The sequence below is a fragment of the Typopeltis vanoorti genome, chromosome 15, assembly GCF_054136105.1.
Source record: "Typopeltis vanoorti isolate ZY-2024b chromosome 15, IOZ_Tvanoo_1.0, whole genome shotgun sequence".
In the NCBI taxonomy this organism is placed as follows: Eukaryota; Metazoa; Arthropoda; class Arachnida; order Uropygi; family Thelyphonidae; genus Typopeltis; species Typopeltis vanoorti.
The window spans coordinates 13,809,940-13,822,829 of NC_143563.1; the positions used below are offsets into that span (position 1 = coordinate 13,809,940).

Genomic DNA, 12,890 nt, shown 5'->3' on the forward strand with positions numbered 1-12,890 from the left:
TGTAATAATGAATGCATTTCATCATCATCAATTCCTGATATGAACTGCCAAAGAATGTGCAGACCTCGTGTTAGTGCTATATAATGATTTGATAAATATAATTATATAAAATGTCATTTGATCATAATTTTTTATTGTTTTTCAATATCTTTAATGGTGTGACTCAAGTTGTATAGAGATTAATTCAGTGGGGGGGGGGAGACAGAACTGGTGAAACCTAAATAAATAAAGAGGTGAGTTAATAATGTTTGAAAGCAGAACATCACAACAATGTGAAAACATTATTTTATCAATAAATTTATCCGTTACAATAATAACAGGTCCAAAATGATGAACTGGCATTTTAATGAGTTTATCTACAGTTGATTAAAAATAAAAAAATGCCATAGTGATGTGCTTGTTCTTAAAACTACTTGTTAATGAAATTATATAAAACCATTTTGTTTAAACATATTGCCCAGCTAGGGGTTTTCCTCTGCAGTCACTTATTTACTTACCATTTCTTCTATTGAACATGGTATGGTCATAAATTAAATCTCAAAATGATGTGAAAAATCTCACTTTTGTGTCAGATGTCATTGTAATCAGTTCGGATGTTTAAGAGGCATATGGAAACACCATTAAAACACAGCTAATGAAAAAATTCACAAAGCTCAGTTATAAGCATTTCAAACTGACTGCCTATCATCTGCTGTGTATTTCATTCTGTCTCTCTCTCTTTATCTCCTCCAATTATATCTTCAGCACAGGTGTAATCCATGCAGCTAGACATGCAAAGGTGAGGAGAGAGTACAAACTTGTTTTTCAGTCAAAAAAATTGTAAATAGATCATTAATGATATTTGTTTACTACTTGTAATCAAAACGATGATTTTCTAGTCAACATTTGAAAGCAAGAAAATGTCTTTGATTTTGTTTCAATAGATAACAAATCATAAAAGGCATGGTCAAGATGAAGGCATGTATTTCTGACCTTCATTACCATGGTCACACAGGCCTATGGGAAAGAAAAAAATAGATATTAAAGAGATATTAAAATAGATAATTAAAAATTTTACATGAAAATTATTACAGAAATTCTGATGGAAGAACATAAATTTAAATAAGCAATATTTCAGGTAATTATCAGATAATTTTAAATTAAAATTAATATACTAATCACATATTTATAGTATTACATAATAATAAATCATGATTATCTGTGGAGATTTATTTGTTTCTCCCACTCCCAATGTTCCCAAAGTATAGTCCAGGAAGCTGCATTCATATAGTCTGTGGAATATTAGAATTACAAAAGAGAAAAGAATTGAACAAAATTAATTCTTTAAAATGCATGAAGTATAATGATTGTATTCTTTTATTCTGTTAGAATTCACTGTAATTTTTAACATTAAAATCTATAGTACAGTGCTATTACAATTGATAAAAAACACTCGGCAATTTTTAGATGTTTAAAAACTTTTTAAGAAGTTTAGGAAGGCCCCCCCCCCCCCACACACACACACTTTAGTCTACTGCATTTCAATGAATTACAGTCAACCTCACTATAACAAATGCCAGGTTAGCAAACTTGCTCACTGTTAAAAAAAAATTAAAAAGTTCAAGACTTAGCCTTGTAAGAATTCTGTATCTTCTAATTTGCTGGCCATTGCCTAAAATTTTGGAAACACATTGCTAAAATTGTGATAACAGCCTAGTTGAATTATGGCAGTGATGCAGAGGACAGGACATGTAGAAGAAAGAATGTTGTGATTCCATTGCCTAAGACTTTGATCAGCCTTAGGCGATGGAATCAAATCTGTGCACAGATTTGATTACTTTGTTTTTAGAAGGGTAAAGAGATATTGGAAAGGATCCAGAGATAATTGACTAAGGTGATTTCTGGTCTCTCTAATGTTGAATGTGAAATAGATTGAGGAAGTGCAGTTACAGAGACTGGTGGATAAGAGGAGGAGGAGGGATATATATATATATATATATATATGTATGTATGTATGTAAGTTACTAAGGGATTATTATCAGATTAACGTGGAAGAGATTTTACATAAAATTGGGGAAAATAGGGTGAGAACAAGAGATAATTCCTGGAAGCTGTGCATAAGGAGCAGTGAGGAACAGGTTTTTTTTGCATAAAGAGTTTGAGAGTGTGGTGAGTGCAAAGATGGTGAATACATTTAAAACACAGTATGATGAACTACAGAGCCTCTATAGCTGCTCAGTCTGTATAGCTAAAGCTGTTTGGTCAGAAAGACCTGGATTTGATTCCTGTCCATGATATGAGGAACCTTCATCTGGTCTCTTTCGACTAAAGGTGAGTTAGCCGATCTCATACAGAAGTGGGGGATTTTTTTCTCTCAGAAACTAGAGTTTTTCGTCCCTCAAAACAGGCCCCCATGAATACACTTCTACAGACATAAAAAATATCTTTACCCCTTCCCAAAGTCAGGCTCTGTGACAAGTCAGTTGGGATCGTGCACATAGTCACATCATATAAAAAAAAAGGTCAACACCAAATAAATGGGATAAGACACAAGAGGAAGATAAACAGTATGATGAACTATGTGTATGTGTGACAACAGGACATTCTGCAGTGAGTCTTTTGACTCTATGGAGATCTGATGAAGATAATTTTAGAAAATTAAGAGAATTAGCAATAATTAAAAATATGTAATGAAGATATACTCACAGTTACCTAGCCGCTCTTCTAACATGGATATTTGCTCACTGAGAGAGTTGATATAATCCAAAGAAGTCCCATAACTCGAGTGATATCCTTGAGTGTCATAACTTCTGTCGCCTTTTTCCTTTCTTGGTTCAGGATGATCAGCCATTTGATCCTTAAGTTGAGACACTGATGCAGTTAATTTTTCTACCCTGTTTTCCAGTTCTGTCATGTCTTGTTCCTAATAAGCAAAAATTATGTTAATTGTTTAGGTACTACATCACTTATGCATTCAACTAATTTTTGCATTGTAGCATTTTCAAAGGTCGCATGCTCCATTGTTGTTTCATCCAGTATAAGCAGTCATGTATTTAGGCTTCAATACTGGTTGAAGCTCATATTAAGGTTTAATGGAATGAAGATAGCACTTGGAATGAATTAACTACCCAACTGGCCAGGACGTATATATATGTCCAAGTTACCATGGATGTGAAGTGCATATTAAAATTGTAATACCATTGATATTACACATTGAAATATGTGATGGATATGAAGTGTAGAGGAATTATGTATTTTATCCATATTGACGGCGATGTGGTTAAGCAAAGATTTAATGATTCCAATATTTCAACGTTATCAATGAGACATATTTGGAGATGTAAGAAAATTGATGTGTACACAAACAAGTGTAACAGATTACATTGTAAACCTAAAATCCTAGGGGGGGGGTCCCTTTGTGTGTATCTTCTGTGGAAGATACACACAAAAAATATTCATTGTCTACATGGATCATATTATGAAGGAAAATGATATTAAATATGATATCAAAATTGGCAATGTTAATCTTAGTTCTTTATTTTATGCGGATCAGATTATACTTCTGAATAAATCTAGTGCAAGTCTGCAACATTCCTTGACTAATTGAATAACTGTTGTATGAAAATCAGCAATAACAATGAAAATAGGCAGAAGCATTGAAAACATCAACTGTATCCTGAATGGTGATCCTAAAGAACAGTAAAACATTTCAGCTATTTAGGCACAATTTTTAGTGAAGATGGCAAATTAAGTAGTATGGAAATAGACAACAGAATTGGTAAAGCTGGCATGGTAGGAAGTCAGCTAAATAAATATGTATATGGAACAAGAAAGAAATGATTCAAAACACAAAATTAGATGTATAAAAGATTGTGTTTAAACAGGTTTTAATTTATGAATCTGAGAGCTGGGTTGGAAATAAAACACTGGCATGGAAGTCAGCTGAATAAATAAATAAATATATATATATATATATATATATATATACATATATATATATATATGTGCTTTCAGGAACATTGTTATGAACATTGTAAAATGTTATGATACATTTTAATAAAAAGATTTAATGACTAAAACCGAAAATAATAGTAAGGCTTTATTGAAATAAAAACACAACTAGTTTCGGCTTTTGACAGCCTTCTTCAGGTGTCTTCTAAGAATAGGAAACAGTAATAAAAACATTGAAGTTTAAAACTTCAGTATGGTCACTTAAATAGAATGGGAGAGGAAAGATTAGCAAAACAAGTGTTCTTTGCCAGTTGGCAGGGAAATGGCTGCTGGACAGATAACAGATTAATTTGGAGGAAATTGTTATTTGGAAGTTAGTAATAGTACAACTGTTTCATGCAGTACTATCATAATTATCTTGTACACCCTTTAGGTTACATATCAGGAATTTGATTATTATTATGATGATTCTATGAAGGATATCTTCATAGAATCATCATAGTTTGCTAAAGCATAGTTTGTTAAACCCAACTGACTGTGATTGGGACAGTAGATGCATTTCTTATGTTCTTCCAGATAGATGTTAGCAGATCTTCCATTTTCACAATAATAAGACAAGTTGTATGAACCTTGTATAAACCTAGAACTAAAAAGAGAATGAGATTAGCTTCAGGGAAGTAGATAAGAGTAACCAAGTAAGACACAAACTTTGTTTACTTATACTTGGATAAAGAATTAAACAAGAATAGAATTTTTTGGCATTTTTAATTTAGAGTAGCCAAGTTTTGGCTGGACTTTAGATTTGAAGGAGAAATAATTTAATCCTGGACAACAGCTATTGAGAGTGCTGCAGTATACAGCATATTGCCTTACTTTATTAAGAATCAGCATGAATCTTTTTTTTCCTCTCCTCTCTTTTTTTTTTTTTTTTTGAAAAAAAGTCACTTCAGACCTTTCAGGAGGTAAGTGATAATCTTGCTTATCAAAGGCAGATAGTTTTACTTATAAAATAAGATTATCAATCAGCCTTACTGAACAATAAAAATCATCTACCACTTGAAGACTTTCAACTGTGTGCCATTGGAATTCAAACTTGCCAAGTGGAGACATGATCCACCTAGATGGTTTTTCCTTTTAATTCAGTAATTACAAATTATATTGATACGACTTTGAAAGTATAAAATAACAAATTAATTTTTTTTGGATTTGCTAAAAAATAGGCTGATTTTTCATAGTGTTGATTGATGTATACAGGTGTGTATATTGATGTATATGCAATGTATGCATTGGTGAAAGCATAGAGCCATAGGGTTCCCAGCATTCATAAAACAAAAAATCTGAACAGAGAAAACACCATCTACCTGACACACAGCAAATAATGAAAAAAGAAATTGGAAATCCAATCAAGTTGTATATGCAAAATATTTGGTCACGTGTGTCACTACATGTTCTAGTAACTATTTAAGAATGCTGCTTTCAGTACTCATCAATAGTGCTGATCACAATGGGAAAAAGAAAGATCTTTCAGAATTTAATAAAGGGCTTATTGTTGGTGCCCATCTGACTGGAGCTACAATTTTGAAAACAGCAAAGCTGACTAGTTTCTCAAAATGCAAGATTTTTTGGGTTTTTAATCAGTGGAAAAAATAACCCACAAAGTGTAACTCTCATCCTAAGACAGTGTCAGGAAGGAGATTGCCATCATCTGAGAAGGCTTGTATGGACAAACAGTACTTCCTTGTGCAGTAACTGACTGAGGCATTTAATGAAGGCTGTTCCCGACCCATATCACTGAACTGTGCACAGGGAATTGAAGAGGATCGGTAATGGCATTTGAATGCCTATATGGAAACCACTGATTTCTGCAAAAAATTGGAAAGTTTTTCTACAGTGATGTAAGGAACACTGACTGAACACGTAAAGATGAAAAGTTGTGGTCTGATGAATCGCAGTACACCTTATTCTGTACCAACAGGAGGCAGAGAGTTTGGCAAGTCCCATGAATCAATGAACCCAGCTTGCCTTGTAAACATAACTTAAGGTTCTAGAAGTCATGGTGTTGGCATGTTCTCGTAGTATGGAATGGGTCCCCTGATATTGCTGTAAGGTTGGGTGTCCTCCAAGGAATATCTGAACATTGTTACCGATCAAGTCCATCCTGTAATGATGACTTTTTTTATCCAGCAGATGACAGTTGTTTCATGGACAGCAACGCTACTATCCATTGCACAAGAATTGTCTAGCGGTGGTTTAGCGAGCATGACAGCAACTTCCACCATCTTCCCTGTCCCACTGCAAAGTCTGGATCTGAATTCCATTGAGAATGCATGGAACATGTTAGAAAAACAGATCTGGGAGCAAAGGTATCTTCCATTAAATCTGAGCCAGTTAAAGGACTGTCTGGTGAATGCCTGGTGTGTTGTAGATGCAATCCAACATGTGGAATCTATACCCAACCACATATGTGCTGTAATTCAGGCTAAAGGAGATCCAACGTGGTGTTAAAAGTTTCTAATTCAGTGGCCGGTATGTATAGAATGCTTTATCATACTGTGAGATTATTCTGTATATCAGCCCCACCACAAAATGTGGCATTTTCCAGGTCCCCCCCCTTCAAAAGTTACACTAGTAAATTCATCACTGCAACTTGTGAACCTTTGATCCTTTTGGAGGAAGAAGGAAGCATGTGTACAGCATTAACCTTTGTTTCCACTCCTCTTAAGCAAATAGTTGTTTGCAACCCATTTACTACATTATAAACAAATTGCAACTGTTCCAAATTATTTCTCCTGCAAGAAGAAAAATTCAGTATCAAAATAAAGATACCATTGCACCAAGAAAAGAAATGTATACATTTTGAACCAATTTACCACTTAATAGAATACAATTGTTTTTGTAAGATATACTACCAACGATGGCTGCTATTATGTTTTATGCAAAATCTTTCTAACCTAGAAAATTGAAGCCAGCAAACCATTTCTCAAACTAGTCAGGTTTAATACCAAATATGTAAACAAAAATGCACTGCATTTTCAGTTGGAGAGAGCGGTAGTTGATAAAGGCAATTTAGACATTTGGTAATATGATTTAAATAGACTGGCAGCGTTGGTGAAAGATAATGGTTGCAAAATGTAAGTTGGGATGAAAAGATGACACATTTTGTATTCCATTGATGATATTGGACTGCAGGAATTTGAAACTGTGGATCTGAATATCATGGTGAACAGAAGTTCAGATGACATATTGCAAAAATTGGCAAAATAACTCACAGGATCACTTGGATGTTACACAAGAACAAACTGAAAAGAAAAGATAAGTAGGTTATCATCTCTCTTTATAAGGTATGATTTGGCTACATCTTGACTGCTGTGGTCAGATTTGGTCACCTTTATTTCTTGGGGGATCTGCAGGTGTGGAGAGGACTCAAAGATGAGTGGCCAAACTGGTGACAAGTCTGTGGACTTCCCTGTGAGGATAGACTCAAGGTGAGTGGGTTGCAAAGTCTGGTTAACAGGCAGTAAAGAGGGGATATGATAGATACTTTTAAGTTAATAAAGTGGTTCTATAAGACTGACACAAAAGAGATTTTTCAATACATGACAAGTACAGATGTGAATAATTGTTACAAATTGTCAGAGCCAGTGCTCTAAGAGTGAATGAATTCAAGATAGGGGTATGATGTGTGAATATCGGTTAGCATGAGTCTACCCTCCCTTCCCTGATGAGTCGTCAGCTTCCATAGAAATACCCACAATAATAATAGATGATCAAAGTATTTTTTCTCTCTCAATTTTACTGTTACATAGTCTGGAAATCCTGCTCTAGATTACAATCACAAGAAAATACCCGCGATGGGATTCGAACCCGCAGCCAGTTGGTTAGAGAGGGTACGCTAACCACTCGACCAGCCCATATCTGAATAGCGAATTTTAGATTTCAAGCCAAACTAGCATTATTTAAGTAAGACATACATTTCTCTATACCATTTTTCGGCGATATACAGTTTTTGAATACTGAATTTTGTATAACTGCTAGCAGGAAATGTCTAAAAGAAGACATTATATTCAGCCTGCCTCAGTGATCCAGTTGATAAAATCCACTACTTGTTTATCGTAAAGACCGGATTTTTCGAATTCGCGTAAAGGAATGGATACTTGAAAAAGCCTGCCCTGGGCAAGCTTATATAGCCAGGACCAATGAAATGGGGAGAGAGCGTGGATTAACTGGAACCAAACCTGCTCTCATCAGTGGTGTAATATAGCTCCTTTAGTATATACGGAATTAGAAAGAAAATAATAATAAAACTGAACACAGCTCACACGTATATCACGCAGATTCTTTTTATGAAATTAATATGTAAGAAAAAAGGAATGCAAGCTGGATAGTGTCAATTCCTTAAAAGCCGTAACACTATCGGATAAGTCTATTTTCCTTTGGAAAATAAGCTAAAAGTGATCAATTTATAAACTTCTGGAATTTTATAAAGCAGTTTTAAATCATTGTATTTTGGCACTTATTATTTTCTGTTTTCATTTTTAAGACTATTTGCATGCTATTATGCAACAAGATATAAAACTTAATTGATGACCCGTCAAGTAATCCAATCTCTTTTAATGCGCTCTTTGCATTCTTTCGATCTTATCGCATCTCTTTCTCTATACTCAGTTTCAGTTTAAGTGAATGTTAATGACCACATTCTGGTTTTATATTACATTTATTTAAGCCATACGGTTTTAGAAAAATTATTTTTAATGTTCATTTGTTCAGACGAGATAGAATATTCCATTTAATCAAATGCCATGTAAATTTCATTAAAAAAATTGACATTTACGCAGATAATCGCCTACGATACTAACTCATAAAATACGGCAAAGATCTTAAACTTTTTCAAATATGTGACTTAGTACTCTTAATATTTATTAAATTTTCAAATATATCAAATATATTTAATTTTTATTAAATAAATATATTTGTAAATTACAATATTTTTCATTATTGTAAACGTTAAATAAACATTAAAATATTTAGCGTTTATTTAAAATATAATTGATTATATTTATGGGACGCACCAGAAAAATGATTCGCTGTAAAATGATTGTATTTTTAAGTTCGTTGCCTATTTCTATTCTATGAAACATTTTTAGCTGCTTGCATGCAAAATAGGAAAACGAACATTCCAATTTCCTAACGTAATAATGAAAGTGGCCACCTTTGTTTATTGATAGTGCTAGAGTGAAGTGTTTAAATCACATTCCATTTGCGCGAAAGCTAGTACCTTAATTGTAACAAATGGTTTGTATATAATATTTATTGCCTTCCAAAGAGACCACTAAACAAGGTCGCCAACCGATAAGTTTAAGGGTAAATTATATCATATGGTATGTACTGTATAATGGTAAAGGATGAACATGAGAGGCCGGGTGATAAACTTTTTATTATTATTATTATTTTCCTAAAATAAGTGTGCTAAGTAGATAAGCTCGCAAGCCATAGATGAGTAAAGGCAAATAAAGAACTAAATTTTCGCAATCACAAATCGTATTTTTTTCCCCTTTCTAACTAAAGCAAAATCGTACAATCCAACCTATTATGTACTTGTTGTACAGACTGAATAATTCCAGAAAAGTGGAATTATCTGTTAACAGACAAAAATTGCATCATATAAAACAGCGGATATAGTTTTGCTTGCAGCCAGGGGATACTTGGATTATATGATAGAAACCTGCATCAAAATAGCAAAGGATTATGCAATGCATATGAAGTTTAGTAAAACTTAATCATGTAATATAAAGTATCGAAAACATTCACTCCAGCCCCCCCCCCCAAAAAAAAAGAAAAAAAAATTACGGTGATCTACAGTAACTACATTTAAAATCCACATCTTTTCTAATGAACTTAAAGTATATAAAAATGTTATGGGGTTACAAAATTTATTGAAAAAAAAAACACTTTAATTAACACAAAAAAATTAACACGAGTTATGGAACTGTCTATGAAAAGACACTAAGATGAAGAATATCCGGTGTACCATTTAAAATGTTTCATGACTGTGGTTCTGTATCAATTAAGGCGGCCTTCATTCAAGTTTAGATAATCTAAACTCGCACATACACTGGCAGGAGGTACCTTGTTGGGCAGCACCTGATAATCAGAATTTAACGCTTAGCCAGAATACTTAAAGCCTTGTTTGTGCATATGCGGTTTTGAGGAATCCATTTGAAGCCGACTCCAAGATTTTTCTTTCCTGAATACGATAATGAAGAAATTTCTCACCCATTCCAAAAGAGTAAATATGTATGTGTGTGTGTGTGTGTTGGTATTAAGCCTTTGGGATTGCTTTCTCTCCACTTAATTTACCCAGCAATAATATTTCAGTTAAACTATTTATACTTTCGTTTTTCTAGAAAAAGCAGAAAAAATTTATGGGTAAGATTTATACTTTCTTTTCGTCGGCTTAAGCCTTATTAAGCTGTCATATCATTCTAAGAGCAGAAGCTGACTTTTAATTACACTTTGTGCAACCAGAAATATTTCCAATTGGACTGTTTTGAAATTTCGTGTCTTTTGAATTTTAATAATTTATTTTCACCTCCTAAAACTACCCCACTTTGGGAAATCCTGGATTGAGGAAAGCAAAACAAAGCAATGAGGGGATCAGTACCATATTCCATTAATACCCAGTGGCGTCTTAACAAGTTTGAGCGCCCCTGGGTAAAAAAATTTGGCGCCTTAATCATATTGGATTGAGCAATAATTAAATAATACATCGAATTAATTATACATTATTTAATACATATATGGATCGATGGCGCTCCTGGGCTATAGCCCATTTAGCTTAATGGATAAGGAGGCCCCTGTTAATACCCAGAATCAAAGAAAAGCAACAGTACGGAAGATTTCTTCAAAACGGAAGGCATTTGATAGAAAGATACCGTGGGGGATGGTTGAAGAGAAGGAGGAAATAGAAAATATCAAAAGGAGCATACCTGGATTGAACCCCTAATAGAAATTTGAACTTGAATGTAGGTAAACTGAACTGGGAAGCTGTTGTTCGTCGTAGTCTCAACTCATCTTAGGTGGCTGATTCCTGTCAGATAAGAAGTTATCAGATTACAATGATTTATGTCAATGGACAAAAAAAAAATCAAACCTCAATATATGCGAGATATATGTCTCTTATGCAATGCTGCTGCTTACTGATAAAGCTTTCCAGGTTATATCTTATTTCAAATATAATCGCACCTCACATTTCTAGCATTTTTATAAGTCATGATAAAATCTGTTGTTCTGTAAAGAATTATTGAATGGTATGCAATCCTCATTTATTGCAATACCGATGGCATATCAAATTAGTCAATGGACGCAATCACAGAAGTTGAAAAACCATTTTTAACAGCTTTTCTTTAGGTTTCTGTCGTCTAGACTTTCCTTGTATTCAATAAACTATGATGTACTGTATCAAATGCACTGCTGAAGTCAAAATACACGTGTTCAAATAAGTCCAGTATTAGTTACCATCCTATGATGACCAAACGGTGGTTAAACGTAATCTAATTTTATTTTTATACAAATCCATACTGGAAGTTCATAAGAAAAGAAAGGCGAATCTCCAACCCACTTTTGTTGTCAGTACTCGTCGAATAAATATGGAGATGTAGGGTATCCCTGCTGAAAACTCGGGATTTCTCATCCCGCAAACCGGCCAAAAGAACCCCATTGGTATCATAACCTTGATTGTTTGGGCCGTAATTTCAAGCAGCGTAACCCAAGCCTGTTGGATGATTTCAAAACTAATCAGTTAAACCAAACACACGAAAGGGTGCCAAACCTTGATGTATATCACATTTATACGCGTAGATAGGCTTATGTGTTCATCAGACATGTTGTAATAGGTTTCACGGTATGATAAGAACACAGATGGTTAAAAAAATAACTATTTATTAACTTAAAGCTAATATTTCGCTGGTATTATATCCAGCATCTTCAGAACACACAGCACAAAGTTTGTTACAAATGTAAGACAACCACAATCCGGTGTAACAGTGGGGGGCTAGTATAAGTGATTGCACCGTGCAACACAAGACTAAAGTCCTAATATGGCGCCATCTAGGTTAAAAAAAAAAAAAGTTTTGAAATAGTAGTCAAAAAAATTCAAATTGAAAAAATATAAATTAAAATATATTAATTTGGTCTTAGGATGACTGTCTCCCAAATCTTTGGTAGATTTATGCAGCCATACTTGTTAAGGTTTGGAGTATGTTTTAAGGCTTCTGTTGATTCTAGGAACAACCTCTCTGACTTGTAGAAGCTTCTGTGCATTACTTTTGTTTCTTTCCAATTGATCCTGTGTGCAGGGGTATCCAAAGCATGGTCTGCCAGACCCGACTTACCATAGCGAAAGTGTCGGATATATTTTTTGTGTTCACTGAGGCGGATGTCCACATTTCTTCCTGTCTGTCCGTAGTAGGTTTGATGGCAAGAACAGGGCACTTCATAGACACCTGGATGTGATAAAGGAGTGCATTTCTCCTTAGGTGAACGGATGAGAGTTGCTAATTTTATATAAGGTTTAAATACTGTGCGTAGTTGGTATTTGTTAAGCACCCTAGATATCTTTTCAGATGTGCCTTTAATGTATGGGATGGTGATGGTTTTGTTGTAGTCTTCTGTGGTAGATAGAGGGGATTTATGGGGAGCATTTAGTATGTTATCTATTTTGTGGGGATTATAACCATTGATTAAGAAGGTTTGACGTAGGTGAGAAAGTTCAGCAGTGAGAGCAATGTCATTGGATATAATACCAGCGAAATATTAGCTTTAAGTTAATAAAGAGTTATTTTCTTAATCATCTGTGTTCTTATTATACCGTGAAACCTATTACAACATGTATATCACATTGATCGTGTTTGTGGACAAGATGAAAGAAGAAATCTACACTAGCGTGTTTCTCGAATAACTGT

The 12,890-nt window shown here is 34.1% G+C and overlaps 1 protein-coding gene across 1 annotated transcript in view; it reads right to left on the reverse strand.

The window, feature by feature from the left end:
- Positions 1-267: 267 nt before the first annotated feature.
- The window catches only part of LOC150098399 (epidermal growth factor-like protein 8), a 112,559-nt gene continuing 99,936 nt past the window's right edge, over positions 268-12,890 (reverse strand). The window contains exons 8-9 of the mRNA XM_090405023.1: positions 2,686-2,902; positions 268-996 (exon numbers count right to left, since the gene is read on the reverse strand). Coding sequence (XP_090261149.1) covers positions 947-996; positions 2,686-2,902 — 267 coding nt within the window. The 3' untranslated portion in view covers positions 268-946. The remainder of the gene's footprint in view (positions 997-2,685; positions 2,903-12,890) is intronic.